Consider the following 23,388-nt stretch of genomic DNA (forward strand, 5'->3'; position numbering starts at 1 on the left):
GAGTAGAAAAGAATGTGTATTGTTCTGTGAAAGGAATGAATTAAAAATTTCAGAGTTTAGAAGCTGTTCATGCCAAGTTCTCATATCCTGAAAATGGAGTCCTATGTTGTATGTGAGCAACTGGAAAAACAGCAACACAAAGGTTACGCACTCTGAATTTTTAATTCTGAATAATTTACCTGAAGTTTTGGCAAAGGAAATCTAACTTTCCATTTCTTGTTCATCTTAAGATTTTTTTTCTCCTTTCAAGGTGAAGTGAATATTCTATTTGATTGCATATCCATTGTATGAGATTGCACAGCCTCTTTATCATATATCCTTAGTTTGCTTACTGCAGCATCCCATTATGAAAGTAGCTCATACCAAGCTCTTGCTCTTTAGTTCTGAAAGTATAAACTTGAGGCATATGCGTGTCCAGGCCTGCACTGGCTGTGCTGAACCAGCACAAACCCAGGGCAAGGGTCGGAAGTGGTAACGGGATGCAAATTGTCCCAGTTGTTGCCTTGAGATTAAAATCCATGGATTTGTGGATTTCTACTAACAACTTAATAGGAAACTAAACTGCAAAAAATAAAAGGATATTTTTAGACCCCCTGTTTCATGTAAGAGATTACAGAGAACTTATTCTGGTTGTGCGTCAGGAAGATTGGGCTGCAAGCAAAGCCTTCTTCTGGCAGGTCTGGTGTGTTTATGGGAGCCAAGGCACTGAGCTGGACATGCCTCCTGCAGCTGGGTAAGGTCCTCACTCAGGGCCACAAACGAGTCCCCCCATGAGGAGAACAAATAGGTCTTTCAGCTTCAGCAAACAGTGGACAAGTGAGGATTTCTTCTTGAATCTCAAGAAAGCAAGAAAATTATGGGCTCAGTCTTGGAATATTAATAATTTCCCAGGTTTCTGCAAATCTGCTCAGCTTTCATTAATCAAATCAAATCAAATCACTCTTCAGTTACACTCTTCCATGTAGCTGTGTTCCAAACAATGCCAGTAGGGAAAAAACCCTACAAAGGTCAGATTATTGCCTACCTGGGTCTCTAAACATGCCTACTAATTTGGGGAACACAGAAACATTCAGGACCTGAATTTTTGGTAGCTTTAGCACCTATAAAAGAGCTGCAGCACATTTTTGCAACCCTCTTCTCTCTGTTCATGTATGTTAGTAACTACAAACTTGGGGATAATGCTACCAGCTCCTTTAAACTGGCATGCTTATTTTTAAGTTTTAAGGAACTGTGAAAACAATTCTTTTATAGGGTTTTTTTAGAAATGTTCTTTGTGAAGCATTCAGACTCCTTTCTTGCATTTAAGGTATAAAAAGGTGTTTTTTTAATGTTATTTTTAATTTTTTAATTTGAGGAAGAAAAGAAAATTTACTTAACTGTACAATAAACACTGAAGTTAATTCTCAATTATTGAAAAATATGCAGGTATGATGGACCATAGGAAAACCTGAAGTATTTTTAATACCATTGTTCTATACATCTAGTCACATTGCTCCCAGCAACAGTAACTCTGCTATCAGCTCCAAGACACTTGATTTCAGTTAAAAATTCCCAAAAGTCATGGCAGTGTAGTATGAGCAAGCTACTGCTGGGTGACTGGATGGGTGATATGACACCCTGAGTGTAAAGGCCCACTATGAAACAAGGGGATACTAATGGAAGGTATGCAGGAAAAGGGAAGGAAGATTGAATTCCCATGGCTGTTTAGTGAATCAGGGGCTCAACATACACATTGTCACAGCAAACTGAATGTGACCCAACTTTGATGAAATATCAGTTCCCAATACCCTACTAAATTAACAGCTATGATTGTGAACTCTCCTGTATTTAATGTGTACTAAGGGTGTGAAATCAAAAGAATTTTAAATCAATTGACAGCAAACCAAACTTGTTCAAGTACAAAAGAAAGTATGTCCTTTGAGAGTAACTAGATGCAACAGAATAAAAGCTTTATATTCAATTAAAAAATGCTATCAATACAGAACAACATTAATTGGCATGCTTTTTATTTTCTCCTCTAAGAAAGGAAGAAAAATTCTGATACAATTTATATAAAACATGGTGCTTGTCCACCCAAAAATAGGAATGTGAGGCAAGACAGGTTTGCAGGAAGGCACCATCACAGGAATCTGCTCTATTTTTATCATCTCAATATTCTGCCTCCTGTTACTTGCATAACTGACAACTAAGAAACTGAGTATTTTCATGATAAAGCTAATCAGCTTTGGAATACCACACTGAAAACCACAGCAATCCAATTCTGGCAGACTGTGTATTTTCAGAGTTCACTCATAACAGCCATGAGAAGCACTCTCTACAAGGTAAATTTCTGAGACAACGTCAAGATTATCCAATAAATACATTAATTTTTTTAGAAGATGAGCTTTTCTGAAAGCAATTTTCCTGTTTTATTTTAAGTAGTATTGTGCTCTTTAAGCATCCTCCTCTTCCCCACTTTTTCCTCCACATTTGTGCCATTTGCTCTGTACAAATGTCCCCCCCCCACATTTATATTATTTATGCTGCAAGTCCACTAAATCAATAAGGTCTTGGGGAATTTTCAACTTGGTAGGCACATTGCTCTTCAGCTCCAACAAGGATGTCAGGAATGCTTTTGTGCTATCAACTCATCATGGTTTTTGCTCCCTTATAGCCCAAACCCCCAAATAAACACAATGCTGGGAAATGAAACTGCACAGGCAGAACATGAAAATCCCTTAGTGAAGGCAACATGTTCAGAGACAGAGCAGGTGATGCGAACAACAGGAAAAACTCCAGTGTAGCTTTTCTCTTACAGGTAATAATAACAAAATATTCCATTGATTGGGATCTCTTCTCCATAAACATGGTGGTTTTTTCATGACTAGCAAAAATTGAGAAATAAGGTCAAATATACAGAGCCTAACATTAACAGTCAATATATCATTCAAGGTTTCACAAAAGTTTGTCAGGTTTAGCCTTCTGCTAAATGTAGCACTTAAATGTAGCTATTTTCAATATGTGCAGTTTCATTCAATCATTTTCTTCAGAAATTACTGTCTTTAGAAACCTGTTCTGGGTAAGCCAGAGTATCAGTCTAAAAATACAGTTGGCAGCATGAAACAGTTTTGAAAAAGTTATAGTTACTTCAGTGTCTGGCTCAGCTCTTCAGCCCTTTTCCCCTCAACAGCTTAGTAGTATTCCTGACATTACAAACCAAGTATGACGACAATTTCAAGCTCCCAGCATATCACTTTCAGACAAAACAAGGTGAGAGGTTGAGTTCTACAGGTAACTTTTAATGCAAGTCTTGAAAATTTGAGAAGATTCTGATATTGTTCCCTTCTCAATACATGGGATTGCATTTATTGACATGTATTTTTACCTTATGCTATGTGTTCATATTACCAGTTACCTTTCTCATTCTTAAACAACAGCACAAATGGTTTATAGTCATGACACCTCACAGTAGCCTTGTTATTCATTTATGCAAAATTAAAAAAAATCAGCATAAATACATTTTTTATCTTCTGTAAAGTCAGGATTTTCTCCTCATTTATTAATAGTTATGTCTGGCAGTGCACACCAAAAGTGCTGATACTCATGACTAATCTAGATGAAGTTCAAGTTAGCTGACAGGAGGTAATTTTCTTCAGTTCTTCATTTGACTCTTACTCGTCCCAGGTATCTCCATATTTATTTACTTTAACTAAAGAAAAAAAAAGAAAAAACAAAAGTAGTCATGTGATAGTTTAACTGCTGAAGTTTATCACATACAGTGCCAGAAAGTATAATGAAGTGCACTGTCATCTGAAGTGGTGCGTGGGGAGAGTCAGTCACAGCACAACAGACATGTCATTAAAGCTACTTTTGAATAAATGGGGAGAAGGGTTTGCTAATCATTTTACCTTAATGAATTAATATTCATTACCTACTGTGCTAATTCCTGCTCTACAGAATTTGTAATTACTTTAAAACAAATACAACACGTGAATGAAACAAAGACAATTGGAGGAAACAGGCAAGGAATGTTACAATAAATAATGAGGCCACATAATCTGGTTACATGCACAGTTGGATGGATTCGGAATAGTTAAAAACACATTCAAAGACAAACAAACAGAAATCAGTAATCCCAACTAGGAAACTACTCAGCCATTATAATTTGGCAGCTTCCTTTAGCAAGGATTGAGTCAGAGGGGGAAAAGCCCAGGGTAGTGGTCTAAGGGCGTTGTTCAGAAGTGTGCCACTGTAACTGAACAACAACCAGAAAGTGAAAACGGGCTCTCTTGAAAGTGAGCTGCAAAGTCCTCTGTAATTGACTGCCACCACTGAAAAGGTTAAGAATGGCTCCATTTGATCCAGTAGGAATGCTGACACTTTATAAATTCACTTGCAAGTTAATAATTAAGCTCACTGTTTATTACTAACTCTGTAGCAGAACAAGTGGAATGAAGTAAAACACCTGGTCCTTGTCTCTGTGAACTACCAGCAAACTGAACATAATGCCCTGACAAATCTTTTTGGAGTGACTGATATCACAATGAGACACAATGAGAAGCTCTCTCAAAGTAGGATTTGATTTCCATTTCTATTAAGCACGGCAGCTGAACAGGCTGCACTCATTCCCTGGAAAATGGGCCAGTCCAGATCACTATGCAGATGCACGTACTTGTGCCGCTGCAGGGAAGGAGAAGGCACTGGCAGATGAAGTTAGGGATTGCTTAAAGCTGGTTTGAACGTGGTTTGGTTTCCCTTCTGCCCTTGCAAGGAGGGCAGAAATCACTGTCTTCTATTTGCTAGGGACTCAGAGATAAGACGATGAACCAAGGGGTAGTGACTCAGAAAATATGAACAAGCACACAGCAAGTAACATGTTCAGTTTGACACTAGAAGCTAAACTGGATCTTAGCCCACAACAGCAGTGCAATCCCTGAACTGCAGATTTAAATGTACTTGTATGTGCAAACCATTCCTGAATTTTTGTATGCCCTCCTTCCTCGCTTTCCCTAAAAATGCGAAGAGATACTTTAAAAGGTGTATTTACAAATCTCACACACTGCTCAGTTTTATTTTCAAAGCCCAAGTACAGCCTTCAAACACAGAACCCAGAAATATAATAGAAAGAATGCAATATCTGATCAACATTTTAAGAGGTCTTTTACATACCTTAAGTAACTAAAAATAAAGTAAGAAATACACATTCTCATTTCACAGCCACATTTGCCATGGAATATGGCAAGGTTTTCAGAATGCTGATTAACATTTCTTTGTATGGTTCATGAGTGACATTTCTAGGCTTTCTACTTGTGGAGAAGTATCTTGAGAAACAAACATTGTGTAAATCCATGAAGTGTCAGCCAATGGAATTTAAAAGCAATCTGAAACCACAGCTTCAATAATTTTTTCATGCCCCATTTGGCACAATCACATGATAAGAGAAAGCCTTTTATACTTGAAATAACAGTTAAAAATCATTCTACAAAAATGGTTTATAATTTTTCTTTCAAGACTGCAGATCTGTCCAAAGATAGACGATCTGGAGAAGTAATTCACAAGCATCAAAGAGACTGACACTCTTAAGCAACACTGTTCCAGAGCTTGTGTTACTGCTTCAGAACTTTTTGCTTTACTACACTCCTCTATACTTATTTCCACTCATTATGACTAATAAGAGCCAACAGCTGTTCCTAGAAGTCTTGTTGCAACATGGCTGACAAGACTGGGCAGTGCACACAAACCCAAACAATTCAAGGTGACTAGTCCATCAGTGTGTTCAATGGTGAAACTTTCCTCTTGCTACAATTGTTTTTACAGATGTCACATTAAATTAAAAAAGTTATAGAGCAAGCAATTATTAATTGCTTCTGTGTCTCCTTTTCAAAAAATTGAGTCAAAAAGTTGTCTGAATAGTGTCTTGCTCCTCAGGACATTGCATTCTTATTTTGCTCTGTAGAGTTTTCTTTTTCACTGTGAAAACAAATCTCAATATTGCTGCCAAATACCGTTTCCTTCCTCTGGGTTTTAATGTAGAAAATGAACCTCTACAAACAATGCCTCTATAGAAATTCGCTAATTCCACATGAAACTATTCATAAAAATAAATACCCTCCCCTTCAAGCCATCAGCCATGTGCTCTATTTTGAGAGAACAATGCTATCTAAAACACAAGCCCCCCTCCCATAGCTCGTTGGTATAGCTCTGAGCTCAGAGAATTCTTTGTTGAAAGAGGTTGCTCAATATACTCAATGAAGCAAAACTTAGGAGCTTTTCAGTCTGGCACCAAGCAATATGGCTAGAGAAAATGAATTACAATTTTCTACGGGATGATCAGAATTTTAGAAAAAATAATTAATCTGAAACAGGAAACTATAAATCATATATATCACATATGAGATACCTGCAGATACACTAAACAGAAATTGCTTAAAAGGTATGCAGAATTAAGCTTTGTGTTTGCAACCATTTTTAACATTATGGCAAATGTCTGAATTTTGCAAGTATTTCTGTAAATCAGTATATTACCTTCCTTAGCTGGTTTTTCCTGTGAAAACTTGCTTGGAGTTTCTGCCTTTGGTGGTTGCATTACATCATACGTCTGTCTGTGTTTATTCCTTAATTCCTCATATGTGATGCCTTTTTTTTTACGACTTTCTTCTGGAACTGGAGCAGGTTCTGGAAACAAAACAAACAGAAAAATACTAAATATAACATAACACACCAAAATCTGGCTTCTAGAATACCAGTTAATTATTGCTCAATCCCAAATTAAAAGGAGCATGACAGCTGCAATTCTAAATACAACAGTGAATGTATATGGCCTTCAAGTAATCCATTCATTTTATACTTTAAATTTTGTCAAACTTCTTTGAAACACTGGCTATACATTTGAGATATATATAATTTCCGAAATCTAAGTGAAGCTCAAGGGTTTGCATTAAGGCTTGAAATTTTCCTTTCAAAGAATTAGGACAATATCTATAATACAATGCCTGATAAACATTTGATCCTTTTATCTGTATATATATATATACTGCAGAACATCTTGGTTATATAATAAAGGTTTTACCAACTATTAATATTTGTGATGAAATGCAAAAACAATTTTCTTGACACATTTATATCTGATACTTTCATATAATTATAACCAAGTTGCATGAAAGGGCTTTTTTAGTGAAATAAAACATTTTTCATAAGTAAGTTGAAAAAATCCAAACTAATTCAAAGTAGAAAACCCTGCATTTGACAGTATCTTCCTCCTTTGTGTACCAGAGACACCTGAATTCAGAATCCTACATTTTCCTTGCCATAGCTGAGACCAGTTCATACTGGAAGGAGGGGAACAGCTGCATCACAGTTGAAAACCATTTTAGTTTTCTGAGAAAATCAGACTGTTAGTGGATAGAACACAATATCCATTCAGTTCCCAGGAGACATAAATGTTTGTCACATTGTCAATTTTTTTTTATAAAGTTTAATGTCACAGAGTTACAGCATTATCCAGTTACAGTCCCACAGACAGTGGAACTCCAATCACCTTGGAAGGGCCAGCAGGCAGTTGGCAGGCTGTGGTTTATTCAGTACAATGAAGGGATGGCATATTCCCCTTTCCTTCAGTCAAAGAGAACTTTCATTTGGGCTGAGAGTTTTTTGCAGGTTTAGTTCCACAACACATTGCACCTTGTAAGTTAATTCTGGATCTTTAATTAAAGCGATTTTCAGCTAGGAAACGGAACCTAATTTACAGTTAGAACACAAAATAAAATTTATATTCATCTTCTGTATAACAACAATTCTTGCAATTCTTTCACAGCTCTTTCACTCAACACCACTATATTGTGCCATGTGTGTTTGCATAGGGTGAGAACATATAGTTTAGTAAGAAAAGTATCTAAAAGAAAGGCAAGAGTCCTTGCAGTACAAAGTGTTAAACACTAAGACTCACCTTGAACAGTGTAATCAGTAATTCCTGTAGGTGAAGATTCATTCAGAGAAGCACTGAATGGAATGGGGTCATAACTTGAGAGGGCTCTATCTGTTGAACTGTAATCATCTGAATAGCTAGAAGGTGGGAATCCAGCTCTTGGAGAGGATGGCTCAGTAAATGACTGAGAAGGTACGTCTGAAAATTCAGATTTACGACTGGAACGACTGGAAAAGAATAGAACTAAATATTAAACAGGAAAATACTGAAGTTAAAAATGGAACTATAAGAGCAACAATACTTGCAATTCAAGAAAATGTTCTTTAATTTTAAATAGTTTCATTTCCAACTGAATCATCATCTTAAAAATTTTTTGGGATGTTTTGGGTGTTTTCTTTACATTGCAAAAATTTCTGTAGTCCCTTCCCCACATAATCTTAGCTCATACCTCCAGAACAGGAGAGAAAAGAGACAATGCATATTGCACTTTAAAATAACCAAAGTTACAATCCTTTCTCTCAAGGGATCTTCAGATAAAAACACCCCCCATCAGACACAAATAGCAAACAGTGTGTCCACGTAACTAGTGACAGTATTAACTATAGTGAATTTTGAAAGCCTTTTAAGAATAATTTGATACTTAAAGCCCTTCATCATTAGAAGGTGCTGTAATTGATCAGGACTGAAGAATAGAAGGAGAACAAACAGCTATCTTAGGAAAATTAGACTACGAAAATTAATCAAGTTGCTGAATTCTGCAAAAATATTAATGAATTTTCTTTTGAGAGAGAAGGGTAATATCATATAAAGAATATTCTGGAAATTGGTGCCAGATATTTTAAAGTGTTCACTATATTCTTAGAATGGCCTTGCAAGCCACTACACAACATGTCCCTCTATGAGGAATGCCACCACTAGAATGCCACTAGAACATCTCTAGAGTATTTATTAGTTTTTTCTTAGCTGCACTTTTGGTTTCCTAAGAAAAGCATCTGCAATTAGTCTTTATTTAATTATGATAATAAACATACAGAACAAAGACACTTTATTGCCTCAATTATGTTTTTAAAATACATGCAAGCACAGCTTTAAAAAAAACTACCTAATCTTTTAGCTCCCTACGAGTTTTTAACTGCAAGTCAAATTACCAAAATACATTAATTAGTAGACATACAATGCTCAGGAAAGTGTAATGATTTCTGTTGCTGGGTTAGCATGTGTGGATAATAATGCAATTGAAATTAATTTAAATTATTTATTCAACCAAGGAAAAGGAATTTATCACTTAAGAAGTAAAACTTTACAGATACAAATGGGCCATTAACAGTAGAAGGAATTTATTGGTGTGGCAGATGATAGTAGTTAAACAAGTAAACACAATTAATGAGCATGGCAATTTCATATTAGAAAATTGGAAGGGGGTGAAGGGACAAGTCCAAATCCCATTCAGCTGATTCTATACAGTAGGTTAATGAAGTGGTAATGCCCAAAATTGTACGATGTCATAAAAACATAAACATTTCAGAATAAAAGTAAATCTTGCAGACAAAATAAAAACTGTTGTAAATCTGAATTTATAGTGTAATTAAGAATTTAAGCAAATCCTTTATAAACATTTAACAAATGCCAGCACATACACAGGAGGACTACTACTCACTATCCAAATACTTATCCTCCCAGTTTTGAATCAAGGGTTTAAGTGACATATTCTGAAAGCAGCTTGCAATTAAAAACAGTTGAAGTAGAAAACATTCTGGAAGAAAACAGGAAATAGTTTTAAGAACCTGATGAGTTTCTCATATGTACAGCATAATGCTGTTACAGATGTAAAGGACTTAAACAAACAGCAGTAAGTTTGACCACCATGCTTCTTCCTGCACTGATATTGTTTACTAAGCTCTTTCCTTTGATAAACACTGAAATCATTTCCACCCTTTTCCTCCTTCAATCAAACTAAACTATGGGAAAAACTTCCAGAATGTAACACTATTTTATTTCAGTTAATTTAGTTTACTTCTAAACTAAGGAGGCAACTTGTGCTGTCACACTTCTCTAAGTAAATTCCATGGGAAACATTCTCAGTTTTACAAGGAATGGTTTGCTGAGTAAAATATTTATTTTTCTACTCGTCAAAGTGATCAGTTGTACGTAAAGAACTCAAAATACATATTTATAGCTTGCCAACTGATACAAATAGAGATTTCTGGAAGTGGTAGATTTCAGGTAATGGGGAATGAAGATGCAGCTCTGAAGGTCTTGGAAAGCTGCAAAAGCAGTATTGATCTGTTAGTTTTAAAATACCCTATTCAGAATATGTTTTAAATTTAAAAGATACTTAAATTCTTACTTAGGTGAACTATGTCTCTGAGCTTGTCGTAGAACATCTCCTATTGGGGAATCCTTCAGTTTCTTAAATTTCTCGCTACAGATTGGCAAGTAGGATATCTTTCCAGCCAGGTATCCACACATTCCAGCAACTTTTTAAAAAGAAAAAAAGATGGGTTTATATGCTGTACTATAATATCCAACATTGTTTTAAAATAATAATTTCAAATAAATAATGTAGTATCTTGCATAAAAGCAATAAAACCCAAAACATGCAGTAATCATCTCTGCTTCTTCTGCAGACAAAGGGTGCTAAAACCAAATGCAACAGCTGAACAGAGACATAAAGCAATGATTTATACATGGTGTGAGCATCAGATGATTTCAGGTAGTACTTGGTGAATGAAAGGTGGCAAAAAAAATTAATTGCATTGTTTTTTCCCAAGATCCAGAAATCACAATTAACTATTAAAGATGATAAACCAATCAGAAATAAAAACAGGCAGTAAATTCTGCTAATTTAATCCATCAGAACAGTCAGATCCTGAAAAGGCTTTACCAGTATGAAGAGAAGTCTAAATCAACTTAGCACTAGGCTCATTTTCTGTAAAGGATTCTGTGATTTGGCTGCCAGGGGGCAAACAACTGAATTAGCTGAACCCTTGTAATCACTAGGCAAATGGTTTCAATTTAGTGCATGAGCTACTTCCACCTGCTGCAAAGGACATATGAATAAATTACCATGATAGCTCTTTCTGGGCTTAAAACTTATGATTTCCATCAACTGGCTCCTTTAAGTTTTATGAGTGGGTCAATGATGTATGAAGGATTCCGTGGGAATTAACAGTTTTCTTGTTGACTCTGTAGGAGAAAATTACTAGACCTTTCTTTCATGTGCAATGAGTATTTCCTAAATGTAAAGACTAAGACTCTCAATTATCTTTAAGTCAGGAAAGAGTTAATTATCAGTAATGTTAATCCTCTGCAATTCTCAGCTCTAGATTACATTGCCTGGGAATCAATATAAAGGGGATTTTACCCTAGCTTGCTGTACTGATACTGAAATTTTGATTCCTGTTCTAATGTCTTATTTTCAAAAGGAGGATAAAAGTCCTTTTCCAAGGGAACAGAGAAGAACAGCCACAACTACGAGTGACGTTTACAAATGAGGAATGTAAGGATTTAGCTGTTTAGCAGGTTAAGAAAACCCAAACACCTCATATACAATAAATATGTGCAAACAGAAAAATTACAAGCCCTTAGATTGGCCTAAGAAGAATTCAAACAAAATATTTAGCAAAATAAAACTTAACAGAAAAGCTGATTACTCTTTTGCATAAATTATGAAGAGAAAGTCTCTTTTTCTTGAGGCCTTCTAGTAAAGAAAAGGGGAAGTATATCTCTGGAAGACGTTTCATTCAAAGTAATTATTGGCCAAAGTATTTGGTTTATTTTACTAGAGAACTAAGAGCCAGATGATCCACATTTTTCACGTTAGCACAGTAAATTAGGTATTGTTCTTTACATCTACATTCACTGTGACAAGATCTTAGAGAAACTGATTAGATATGGCCAGGTCCCACTGCAGACTAACGTGAAGTACACAGAGGCACTGGAATCTTCCCCTCCTTCCCCTCCTCCCCACAGCAGGACCAATGGCTCTCTGCTGTGCTGATGTAGTGAATCAATCATGGCTAATTAGAACTTTCAGTAAATTGTCAAGAGTACCTAGAAAACTACTGAGAAAAGTATAGTAATTCCTACAGGCAGAACATCCTGGCCAGCCCAGCTGCACTTACTTATTTTTCCCCCTGATTTCAATAAATTAGTTCCATTAACAAGAAGAATGTGGCCCTTATGTGTAGGAGTGATTGGGGAAATAGCAGTTCCATTATTTATTAGAAATGTTTGTGTTATACCATTGTTTGGTGTTCAAAGAAAGAACCAGGATTTAGCATAAACAGCTGGAGCCCTAGCCTCTCACATTCATTTATCTGCTTAAACAACACTTCCTTGACCACAAATCATGGGGTTTACCCTCATCCCACTGAAGTAAACTGGCTGTATCTGCACAGATTGGCAAGATGGCAACTTCCTGCCTTACTGTCCTGTATTACATTGAAAAGGTTAATTTATTAAGTAAATAATTTATTTTTGCTTATACTTCATCCAAAAATCATTCACATGAAATTGCTTTTTTCCTACAATTGTACATACATAATGTCCAGGAAAAAAAAAGTAATTAAAATAGCCTGAATGGGACACGTGAGATACATGAATAAAGACCTTCGAATTCGGAAGGGAGGGGTGGGTGTATTCTGGCAATGTAACTGAAAGTAAGGTTGCACAGTATCTATTTACAACGTTTTTATCTTAAGTGATTATGTTATATTTATCAAGCAATTTTATACAAACCTTATAAACAAAAGTTGTCCAAAATGTGCAGTACAAATTCAGACAGTGAATAAATCACAGAATCATAAAATGGCTTGGGTTGCAAAGGGACCTTAAAGATCATCTAGTTCCAACCCTGCTGCCAATAGCAGGGACGCCCCTCACTAAACCTGGTTGTTCAGGGCCTCATCCAACCTGCCCTTGAACACTTCCAGGAATGAGACATCCACAGCTACTCTGGGCAACCTGTCCAGTGTCTCACCACGCTCAGCAAAGGATTTCTTTCTGAAATCTCACCTAATGTCTCCTCTTTTAGTTTAAAACCATTGGTCACCCTGGGCATTAGGAAAGGGTCCTTCACTGAGAGGGCTGTCAGGCACAGGCTCCCCGGGGAAGCAGACACAGCACCAAGCCTGTTAGGGCTCGAGGAGCATCTAGAAAACACTCTCAGTCACATGGGGTAGTTTTAGGTTGTTCTGTCAGGAGCAGGGAGGTTGGACTCTGCTCCTTATGGGTCCCTGCCAGCTTGAGTCACAGTGAATTAGGCAGCCACCCCAGGGGAATCACATCTGCATAACAGAGTCCTGAACATACAGCATGAATAGAAGCTGAATTTTTATGTAGCTTTTACTTACATGCAACTTTAATAAAAGAGCCAATTCTTGAGGTATCTCTCAGAACACCTGAAAATGAGGATGAAATCAGATATTAAGGTAAGACATATGATATTACATAAGATATATGCAATCAGATATCAAGAATTAACTTGAAAAACCTCAGCTGTAGTTTTGTTTGTAGAAGCAGGTTACTCTTTTACACTTCACATTAAAGAAAATTTTTAAAAAAAACCCCTAATATATTAATTCCCCATAAAATTTTAAAAATCTAGGAATTATGTCTTTAATAATATTTAATTACAGGGTTATTAACACACTGAGACCATATTGTTTCACAATCAGTGGAAGATATTGCACTTCTCACACAACATAAAACACATGTGAACTTGATTTTAAGTTCAGCTCATTTTTATGTTGAGGAACTGCAAATCATGTAGCTGCAGAGTCTGAACTTCTTTTATTTACAAGTAGGTTGGACATTATATTATCATAATAACTTTCCTAACAGCAGAAAGATATTTCAACTGAGCAAACTGAAATGAAACTGAAGTATTTTTATACTTTACCTTTTCTAATTAAGAAACTAGTACCAAGCATGCTCACTGCAGCCAAAGGAAAAGCTGTGAAGAAGAAAAAAAAACTGCTTAACATACAATTTTCAACATTTTCAATCACATTTAACAAATATGCAATAAAATGAGAGTTGCTATGCCTTCCAAAGCTCATTTGTATAATATAAGGGTATATATATACACCAACTGTATATAAATTATCAAACATTGTCAATTCCAGTTTTTAAGACCCACTACAAATTATGTTGTACAAGTTAACGAGTCATCCTGCCTTCATTATACTTTATGCTTCCTAAAATACAAAAGCCAGTGTCAGATGGAATAAAGCTCTCCAGACAAGACTCCAGGTCTAGCTACAACTGCTACAGCATCAAGGTGCTGAACTTTAAGCTAGAGAGGCATACACGGCTCTTCACAACAGAAGGAAGTTATACAGAGGCCAGTGTTTCTTAAAACCATTGATAATCTAAACTAATGTAAGAATTTTGGAAAAAGTTTAACTCTTATAGAGCTATAAATCAGATTGATTGAAATTAGGTAAGGTTTGATTCACCAGCAAATTAAAAAAACAGGGCAGCAGCTTTTCCTGTAGCTTATAGATCAAATTATACAACCTGGGGTTATGGTCAGGAATGCACAGAAAACACATTCTGGAAGACCATCAGTGCCTACCACAACCAGTTCACATCAATTTTTATTATATTGAAAGACTTTACGTGGCAAGAAGCATTTGGAGATCGCAAAAAACAAAATGAATGCTTCTTTCAAGCAATGATAATTACTTTATCAGGAAGATTAGCAACTATTCATAAAGACCACTACCACTGCACAAGATACAGGGACAATGAAGTAACAAACATGACAGAAGGCTAAAGTTATTTACATTAAAGATTTAGACATGCCATAAAGAAATTTCATGCAAGTCTGAAAATGTAGATGTTACAAAAAGGCTCAATGACTTCCAGGAGAGAAATTTTTGCAACAGCACTAGATGACTGAAGTGTTTTGATGCACACAATTTGCTAATTAAGTTCATATTGAAGACAAATTATATTTCTGGAGAGCAAAGTATCAAACAATACTTTGCAAATTAATATCCAATTCCCTCAAAAATTCTGGCAGGTCTAAACTAGGTAAGGAGTCCAACGAGCATCTGTCTCAGGGTAAATGCGACTGGATGTAATTTTTAAGAAATATTGGCTCCTAGTTCAAAGCAAAATTACAGCAAAACTTCAGAATAGAGAATAAAAACTCACAACTTATTAGATATTAAAAATCTGATGCTTTTAGAGATTCCAGACTGAGACTTTCAGAAATTTACTGTCCTAGATTTTCTGAGATATAAAATGACAGCACAGATTTGAAACTAAATTGCAAAAGATAAACAAAAGCAAACAAAGCCAACAACAACAACAAAACAAAAACAAACAAAAACCCCCCAACAAAACAAGGCAGTGGAGGGAGGGTGTAAAAGGAAAAATACATTCAAAAATTAGACAGAAGAGTTCTGTCTAACCTTTATAAGTTTGAAATTATTTATAGACCTAACAGAAACATTCCAGATATCAAAATCAGGCTATACTGCTACGTGAGCATACAAGTGATCTGAAATAATAGCTAAAATTTTTTTTAAAAATAGCTAAATGAAAATTTGATTCATACCTAAAAATCAATATTAATTATTCAACTGTAGGGAAGAAAACCAACCAAACAACAAAACCAACTTAATAAATCAGAAACAATCAGTACTATGGGCAAAGAGCACTTTTTCTACTTCAGGAACAAAATAAATCTAGGGAAAATAATGGAAGGCTGATATATCAAGAGCACATAAGGATGGTAATATAATGTACCCAAGTCAAAATTGTTTGATGAGGAAAAAGTTGTATTGGTATGATTTGAATTTGTTAACATGATTTTAGTTAGAATTTTAAAGAGTGTAAGAATTTATACGATAATGTGATTACAAACTAGTAACTCCAGTAAAGCACATATTAAACTGAACTGTGAAATGATTAGTGGCAGAAGCTGTCAAGAGAAACTATCACAAAACAGACAGTTTGCAAGAACGAGTAAAATTTGATACAGCTTGAAATGTGAATAAACAAACTGAAAATACACAAATTGATAGTAACCTCAGTGAATAACAAAAGCTGACACAATACAAAGTGAGGATTTCAGGGCAGTCACACAAGCACCCTCTTGCAAAGGGGAGTTCAAGCAGTTTCTATTTAATACAGTGAATACAAGAGTCTGGTATGTGTATGCAGAACGGGGAAACAAAGACAGGAGACCTAGAAAACAGTGATGGACTTTAGGCTCTCCCAGCAAGATAACAGCAAAGTATACAACCCCTGGAAAAAAAACAACCTGTTACTGTTGTAGCTCCCTAAAGAGAAATGACTCAAGACACTAACTCAGGGCTCTCAAGTAATACCTACATGTTGTTTCTTTAGTGACTACATAAAGATGCACAGGGCAATGAGCTACATTGCCAAGCAGCAGAACAGCTCAGGAACAAACAAACAACTCTATCCTTTTTGTCTTCCAGAAGAAAGATTATCAATAAACCATAACCATCATTGTACCACTAATGGACGTGCCTCTTTCACTTATAAAATTATACAGAAAATGAACATTTTAGCAAATATGCTGAAGATTTCCAAGTATTTGTGTAAAAGTGGATGAGGAGAATGCCAAACCAGTGGAGAAAAACAAAACAGAACTTTGAATCATTAATTCAAAATCACAATGCCTTAGGAGCTGTCCCTGGCTTTCATGAGAAATCAGAGCCCCAGTGTGCTAAAATTAGCAAATCAGCTGCTAAATTCTTCATCTGTCCTGGTTTTTGCCAAGCCACTTATCAGCATCAGCAACTAGGGTGTGATAAAACAGCAGGTAACAATCACATCAGAAGGCTTGCTCAAACCTCACGACCAGTTGTACAAAAATCAAGCATGCCCTGAACCTTAGGGTACAGAAACAGACACAGCAATTTTCTCCAGAAGTTGAACAGAGTCACTACTTATATATTGCTCTCTTCACAAGGCTCTATAAAGATGAAAAGCAATGGTTATAAATGAAATTATTTTATTTTTTCATTACAAAGATAACAATAAAAATTGAAAATAAAAATCCAGTAATATAAACGAGACTCATTAATTAGATCTATTTTCAAACTTTTAATAACTTAACTTTAACATTAACTTAAAATATGAAGAGATCTTTTTATAAGGCATGCAACTTAGAAATTATGTTGCACCTTTTATGAAACTGCTGCAAACTCTTAGTAGCTACTACATGGATCAGCATTTGCTGGGACACAATTCTAGTATGTGTGAAGCTCATTAATGCTCTGCTGTGCTATACTGACCCAGTACCTCTGTAATGCCTCAGGCAGCAGCAAAAGCTAAGGGTGGAAGGAAAGCAACCAAGTTTACCAGTGAACTTACCTCTATACCGAAAACTCTCTTCAGCACATTCCTTGAGGAGTCTTCTTTCCTCCTCCGTTGGAACATAGGGCTTTGGTACTTCCCTCTTTCATTAAGGAAATAGATTAGAAAAGAATGGACAAAACAGTTTGGGGGCATTTATCAATCAAAAAACTTAATGTCTAACTTTCACACCTTGCAGTTTCTATACTTTCACCCAGTTATACTTAAGAAACCAGCACCTTTTGTCCATAAATGTCACATGAAATATATAACTTTAAAAAGTCCAGTGCTTCTAAAAATTACATGAGAAAGCAAGAAATACTTTGTGTATAGTCAGATCCCAACTCAGCTCAGTCCTTTTACTTCAGAAAAGCCTGCTTTGGTCCCTGCAACCAGCCTTCCAAACAGCTGACACCTGACAGATCATTAAGTGCCTTTTTGATGTATTTCTCAGGGTTTCAAAGACAGCAGGGTGTGTTGTTGCTTCACACGGATGTCATTCAGCGAGAGCTAAGAGCTGTGTGAGAGTTTTGTGCGGGGTGCTGAGCCTGTCCCGCAGTGAGAGCCGTGCCGCCGGGCACACTGCTGGCCAGGAGAAGCACAGAGCTGAGAAGCACAGGGCCATCGGCGCCAGGGGAACAGAGAATCACAGAATCAGCTGGGCTGGAAAAGACTTCTGAGGTCATCTAGGACTGAACACCACTTTGTCAACCGGATAGTGGCACTAAGTGCCATGTCCAGTCTTTCCTTAAACACCACTAGTGACAGTGACCTCAGAACCTCCCTGAGCAGTCCATTCCAATATCTAAACACCATTGCTGTGAAGAAATTCCGTCTAATGTCCAATCTACATCTCCCCTGGTGCAGCTTAATGCTATGCTCTCCTGTCCTATCGCTGGCTGCCTGGGAGAAGAGGCCGATCCCCACCTGGTTACAGCCTCCTTTCAGCCAGTTGCAGGCAGCGATAAGGTCTCCCTGAGCCTCCTTTTCTCCAGGACAAACCACCCCAGCTCCCACAGCCACTCCCCATAAGACTTGTACTCCAACCCCTCACGAGCTTCGCCGCCCTTCCCTGGACACGCTCCAGCACTTCGGTGCCCTTCCTGAACCGAGTGCCCCACATCCGAATGCAGTACTTGAGCTGTGGCCTCACCGGTGCCGAGCACAGCGGCACAGGGACTTCCCTGGTCCTGCAGGCCACACTATTCCTGCCACAGGCCAAGATGCCGCTGGTACCCGAGCACATCGCTGGCTCACGGTCAGACGTGAACACCTCCTCACCTCCTGCCAGGACCCCCCGCCCGGCCCCCGAGAGGCCTCAAGGGCACCGGCCCCGCGTGGAGCTCAGGGCAAGGGCGGCCAAGCGGCTGTCAGGAATCCCCTTTGCCTAGCCCGAGCCCGCCGCCCGGCCCTCCGCCTCGCCGCCCCCAGGTTTCCCCGGCGCGGTTACCTCGGCCGCGTCGCCGCCGGGCCCGGGGCCCTGCCCGGCCTCCATGGCCGCCGTGACCCGGAAGGGCGCGCGGCGCGGGGCGGGCGGGCCCGGCAGGAGCGCTGCGGGCGGGCCGTGCCCTCACGGAGGGCGGCGGAAAGCTCCTGCCTGCCCTGCCCGGCTCCAGCTGTAGGTACCGTACCCACAGCGCTGTTAGCCGCCCGATAAACATGCACAGCCAGAATTTCCCAAAAGGAAAGGATCTCTGTTGCCTAAAATAAGGGTTTTTCTAAATCACGACTAAGCAAGGGTCTGCTGGGCAACTCTTGAGCTCAAAAGTGGTATAAATTTGGTGGTTAGGATTGTCTTCCTTGTTAGGAAGGCTACAAAGCTGTATGCTTGATTCCAGCTGGATGCCGTGGAAATGCCAGCTTTAGCGGGTGCTTGCAGTTTTTGAGAAATAAGAAGAAGTTGAGGGAAAAAAATATGGTTTTGATATTGCAATGTATGCCTTGGCATTTTCTTGTAAACAAGCAGTACTATAGCTTGAGCTCACCATATGCTGATATGCCCGTACTTGTGTGTGGAATGTACCACTCCCTTTAAGCCTTTCCTAGAGCAAGCCGTTGTCTCTTTACCCTGGAATTTGGCTTAAATTGCTGCTTTCTGATGGCTGTACAAAAAGGGTCTATGCCTGAAGACAGGAGAAGGAAGGTCTTTGAGATTGAAGGTCTGAAATTGGTAGAGAACTATAAAAGGAGCATTGTGAACATGTGAAGGGCCTAGGGCAAATGGACTAATGAAAGCTATAGAGAAGATTGAATTCTTAAAACAAGACAGGTGGATAGAACCAGGAACTATGTATAGTGGCGTTCTTTCATTCATACCTCTCATCACACAATAAATACATTTCCAATTTACATGAGATTGGAAGTAATTGGTGTTATCAGGCAATCTTTATTTCTGCTTGTCACCTGGCCCATGCTAATGAAACATTCTCCAATACACAACCATCAATGATGCACATTATTAGTTGGAAGGCAAAAGATTTTTTGCACTCATCAGCTCAAGACAATTTTATTATGGGACTATAGCACATTTATGAAGACAACTTATTTCATGCTTTTTTTTCCCACTTATCATTCAGTACATTGTATGCAAAGAATACAATGGGTTCTTAAATCTTTAACTTCTGTGAGGTAATACATGCCTTTATGAATTGCACCTCCTCTAGACATGGAGCTTCATTGGGGAGGAAATGGCAATCAGTCTGCTTCATTGTAGAAAATAATGACTGTGAGCTGCTGTTTTGCTTCTCTATTGTAAAATTAATAATTATCCATTCAGTTTTCTCACTTCACTGTCTCCAAGTCTCTCAGACTTCTAATGGGGAAAAAATTAAAATAATGCAGCAAACTGGTGAGTTTACCATCCATTCAAAAATCTTTCCTAGTACAGCCTGCTTGTGAGATACTTAAAGGTTCCACCTGGCTACATACATCCATTTGTTGGCTTAGAGCTTCAGCTGTAGGGCGGCGTCGGGGATAAAGCCGACATCCTTGACACTTCACTCTCTGTACTCAAGACTGGTTTTTGGAGTTCATTGAAAGAAAGGTTAACAAGGACTCCCTTTCTGACCCTCTGGTCTTTTTTACAACTTCCTTTGTAATCATGCTACCTTTCATGCAACTATGAGAACTTCAGTTTACAATTGATGATTGCATCACCAAGTCCTTCTGATAAACATAAAATGTTGTTCTCTTGCAAAGTTTAAGACTAGATATTTAACCCCTTTCTTGAATACTATTTTCTGTACTTTCTGCTTTAACAGGTGCCATTGTGCAATATGCCCATATTTGTTTATTAATCTGTGCTCTAGAGTAGTTCTTAAAAGAAAAACTCACAGGGATCTTGAACTGTTCATTTTAACAACAGGCACAATGGTGGTTTGACACTTCAGCAGCTATTTTATAATTGCTGTTCTGTGTTGTTTTAAATACAAAAATAATAGATTATTTTTAATAGCATAAAGTTGAATATTTTTGGGCCACTTTAGGAGTCAAAATTATTTTTACAAGTATTAAAACTCACATATCTGTGTCTCTAAACTTTTTATCTTTTATGACTTAGTATCGTGTAAGAATGAAGAAGATATTTAAGATTCAAAATACTGTAACAAAAAGCCTTGATAGTTAACCTTTAGAAATTGGAACTTATTTCTTGTGGAGATGCCTCAAAAGAAAAATGAAAACTTTCAAATGATGAGATTCTTTTAAGATGAACTGATTACTTAGGTTAACAAGTTGGAAGGTGTGAAAGTCACATGGTTTCTAATTGCAGTACTTTGCAAAGCAAAGTGGTGAATATTCAGAACTCTTGAAAGTGGAGCTCAAAGAATTATTAGGGTGATCTCTGTGCAGTCTGTCAAGTGGTTTAAAAGTTCATGTTTCTGATGAATTTTTTTTCTTCCCCTTGTTAATGGTCAGTGACAGATTTTATACAACTCCACTGCAAAACACAGGTGGCCTAAGAAATAAGTTTTACAATACTGTATGAGATACAACTAATACTGTTAGATATGTGAAAGAGTTGGAGTAAACACTGATCTGGTAAGGAGAGTCTCCAAAGCAAGTACTGGAAGGGTATGTGCTCAAGTACAATAACAATGTGAATGGTGATTTATTTTTTCTTCTGGTTTTTGTTTGGTGCTCTGGACAATACAGTAAAATGCAACAGCTGAGAGGTTCTGGTGGCTGCCAAGAGTTAACAGGACTGTATTTGGAAAAATCCCTCCCTAATGAGGAAATAACAATGCCTCATACCAAAAAAAAGAGCATTGTTGTAACTGCTACAACTGGTGGCAAACAAAGAATCAGTTATTTGCCTGAAGCATTCTAGCACATCAGCAAGAACCAAGAGTGGGTGTCTTTGAGGAGCTGATAGTCAGTCTCAATTAGTAAGGACTTTACCCACACAGATAATGATTGCCATTAATATTAACTGGTACTGTAATGTATTTTGAAAATTACTTTCCATGTTAACTAATCCTTACAGCTATTTTGTAAAGCTGGCAGGTAAAGGAGCATTTGGGTCTGAAAGTGATTGTACATCCTGTAAAGTTCCAGTGCCCAGGGTTAAATACCAGTGATCTGATTTTTATTGGTGGTGGGGTTCTGCTGCTCTTGTCTCACCTACCTGCATTTATTGTGAAGATCACCGAGCCCCTAACTCAGAATAGCTTCAAAATCAGAAGCAACCTGTGACATACTTTGCTTCAGTCAGTTGTCTAAAATGATGCACAACACCAGCAGCAATGAATCCTGTTTGTCATGTTAGGTGCTGTATCACCCATGTTTGGACTGTGATACAATTGTTAAAAGTACAGTAAAAAAACCTGTATTTTAATGCCACAAAATTCTTAAAGCTGCAGGGAAGAACTAACCTCAGCTACCAGGATGCCTTTATCTTTTCCTCTCCTGCTTTCTTTGCCTACTAGTTTCTCCAAGTTGATGTACATTATGCGTCTTAAGGGTATGCAACACATGGACATAAATAGTTGAACATGGAGGGGGCTTTTAGTGCAATAAACTATAATCATACAAAGTGTGGTACAGAACTTTGAACTTCTAATAGAATTTTTTACAACTGTTATGCTGGTGCATTTGTTCTTTGTACTTTTCACTCAGTTCCGGTTTTCTTGGAAATGCTTATTATAATACAGTACTTGCATGACAGGCTTATGTTTAACAGTGGGAGAATGTTAACTGCAAGATTCTTTCTAATACTGTTTTGCAAATCTTGTGTTATTTTATCACACTTTATGTATTTTTTTTCTTCCCCCCCCCACCCCATTTTTCTTTAAAGCCTGGAAGCTTTGAGGCACTTTAACAGAAAATGTAGTTACTTTTTAACCAGTTAAAATGTTAATTTTGGTACTGTTTCTGTTAACGTTGGCTCCCAGATCTTTGCATTGTTTAGAAATACATTGTTACTTCCCCCCACCAGACCTGTTGTATTAATGAAATCCTGGCTAGTCCCAGTAGCGGCTCAGTTTTCTGAGGATGATGTTGTGAATTATCTTATTACACCGCCTCGCTGCCAGTGCATTGCGATAAACCTTGCAGCTTGGCGCCTGCGGGAACTCCATGAAATCAAAGCGAACATCCAATGGCCAGAGCAGTCCAAGCGCTCTCTATGCCATGAAGGGCTGGCGGCAGCTTGCCCTGCCCCGCACGCTGCCCGGGAGCCAGGCTGCTTCTGCGGGGGAAGCCCGTTGGTAGAACAACGCGAGTAATTCCTCGCAAAAAAAAAAAAAAAAAAAAAAGGGACAGTATCTCAGCATTTGTGCAGCTGGCCGAGACACAAATATTTGCCCTTATTCGCTGGGGGGAAGGGCGGGTTTTCCGACCGCTTCCTACGGGCGAAAGGAGCGCCCTGATGGCACGGGCACGGCGCGGCGGGGCCTCATGGCCTCAGTAGCCAGGACACTTCCTCGATGTTTCCCAGCGACGCTGCTGCGTACCCAGAGAGCCGTTTGACTCCCGGCTACCTCGATGATACCGGCCTTCTTGAGGGCAGCGATCGGTCCTGCTCTCTCCGGGGGCATCCCGGGGCCGCCCTCCCCGCCGGGCTGGCCGGTGCGGGGCTGCGCGGAGCCGCCGGGGCAGTGCCCGGGCGGGAGGCGAGCGGCGCCCGGAGCGCTCCGGGGGCAGCA

General features: G+C 38.2%; 1 protein-coding gene across 1 annotated transcript; it reads right to left on the reverse strand.

Moving 5' to 3' along the window:
* Positions 1-3,257: 3,257 nt before the first annotated feature.
* Positions 3,258-18,781, reverse strand: OCIAD1 (OCIA domain containing 1). The gene is made up of 8 exons (XM_039698897.1): positions 18,696-18,781; positions 17,264-17,348; positions 13,806-13,859; positions 13,258-13,305; positions 10,251-10,380; positions 7,925-8,130; positions 6,505-6,654; positions 3,258-3,688 (listed from the first exon to the last, which is right to left on the reverse strand). Exons 1-8 carry the CDS (start codon positions 18,738-18,740, stop codon positions 3,651-3,653), a joined length of 756 nt encoding a protein of 251 aa, XP_039554831.1. The 5' UTR covers positions 18,741-18,781; the 3' UTR covers positions 3,258-3,650.
* Positions 18,782-23,388: the final 4,607 nt, after the last annotated feature.

This window comes from Passer montanus, unplaced genomic scaffold (genome assembly GCF_014805655.1).
Source record: "Passer montanus isolate IOZ18808 unplaced genomic scaffold, ASM1480565v1 scaffold13, whole genome shotgun sequence".
NCBI classification, from domain to species: Eukaryota; Metazoa; Chordata; class Aves; order Passeriformes; family Passeridae; genus Passer; species Passer montanus.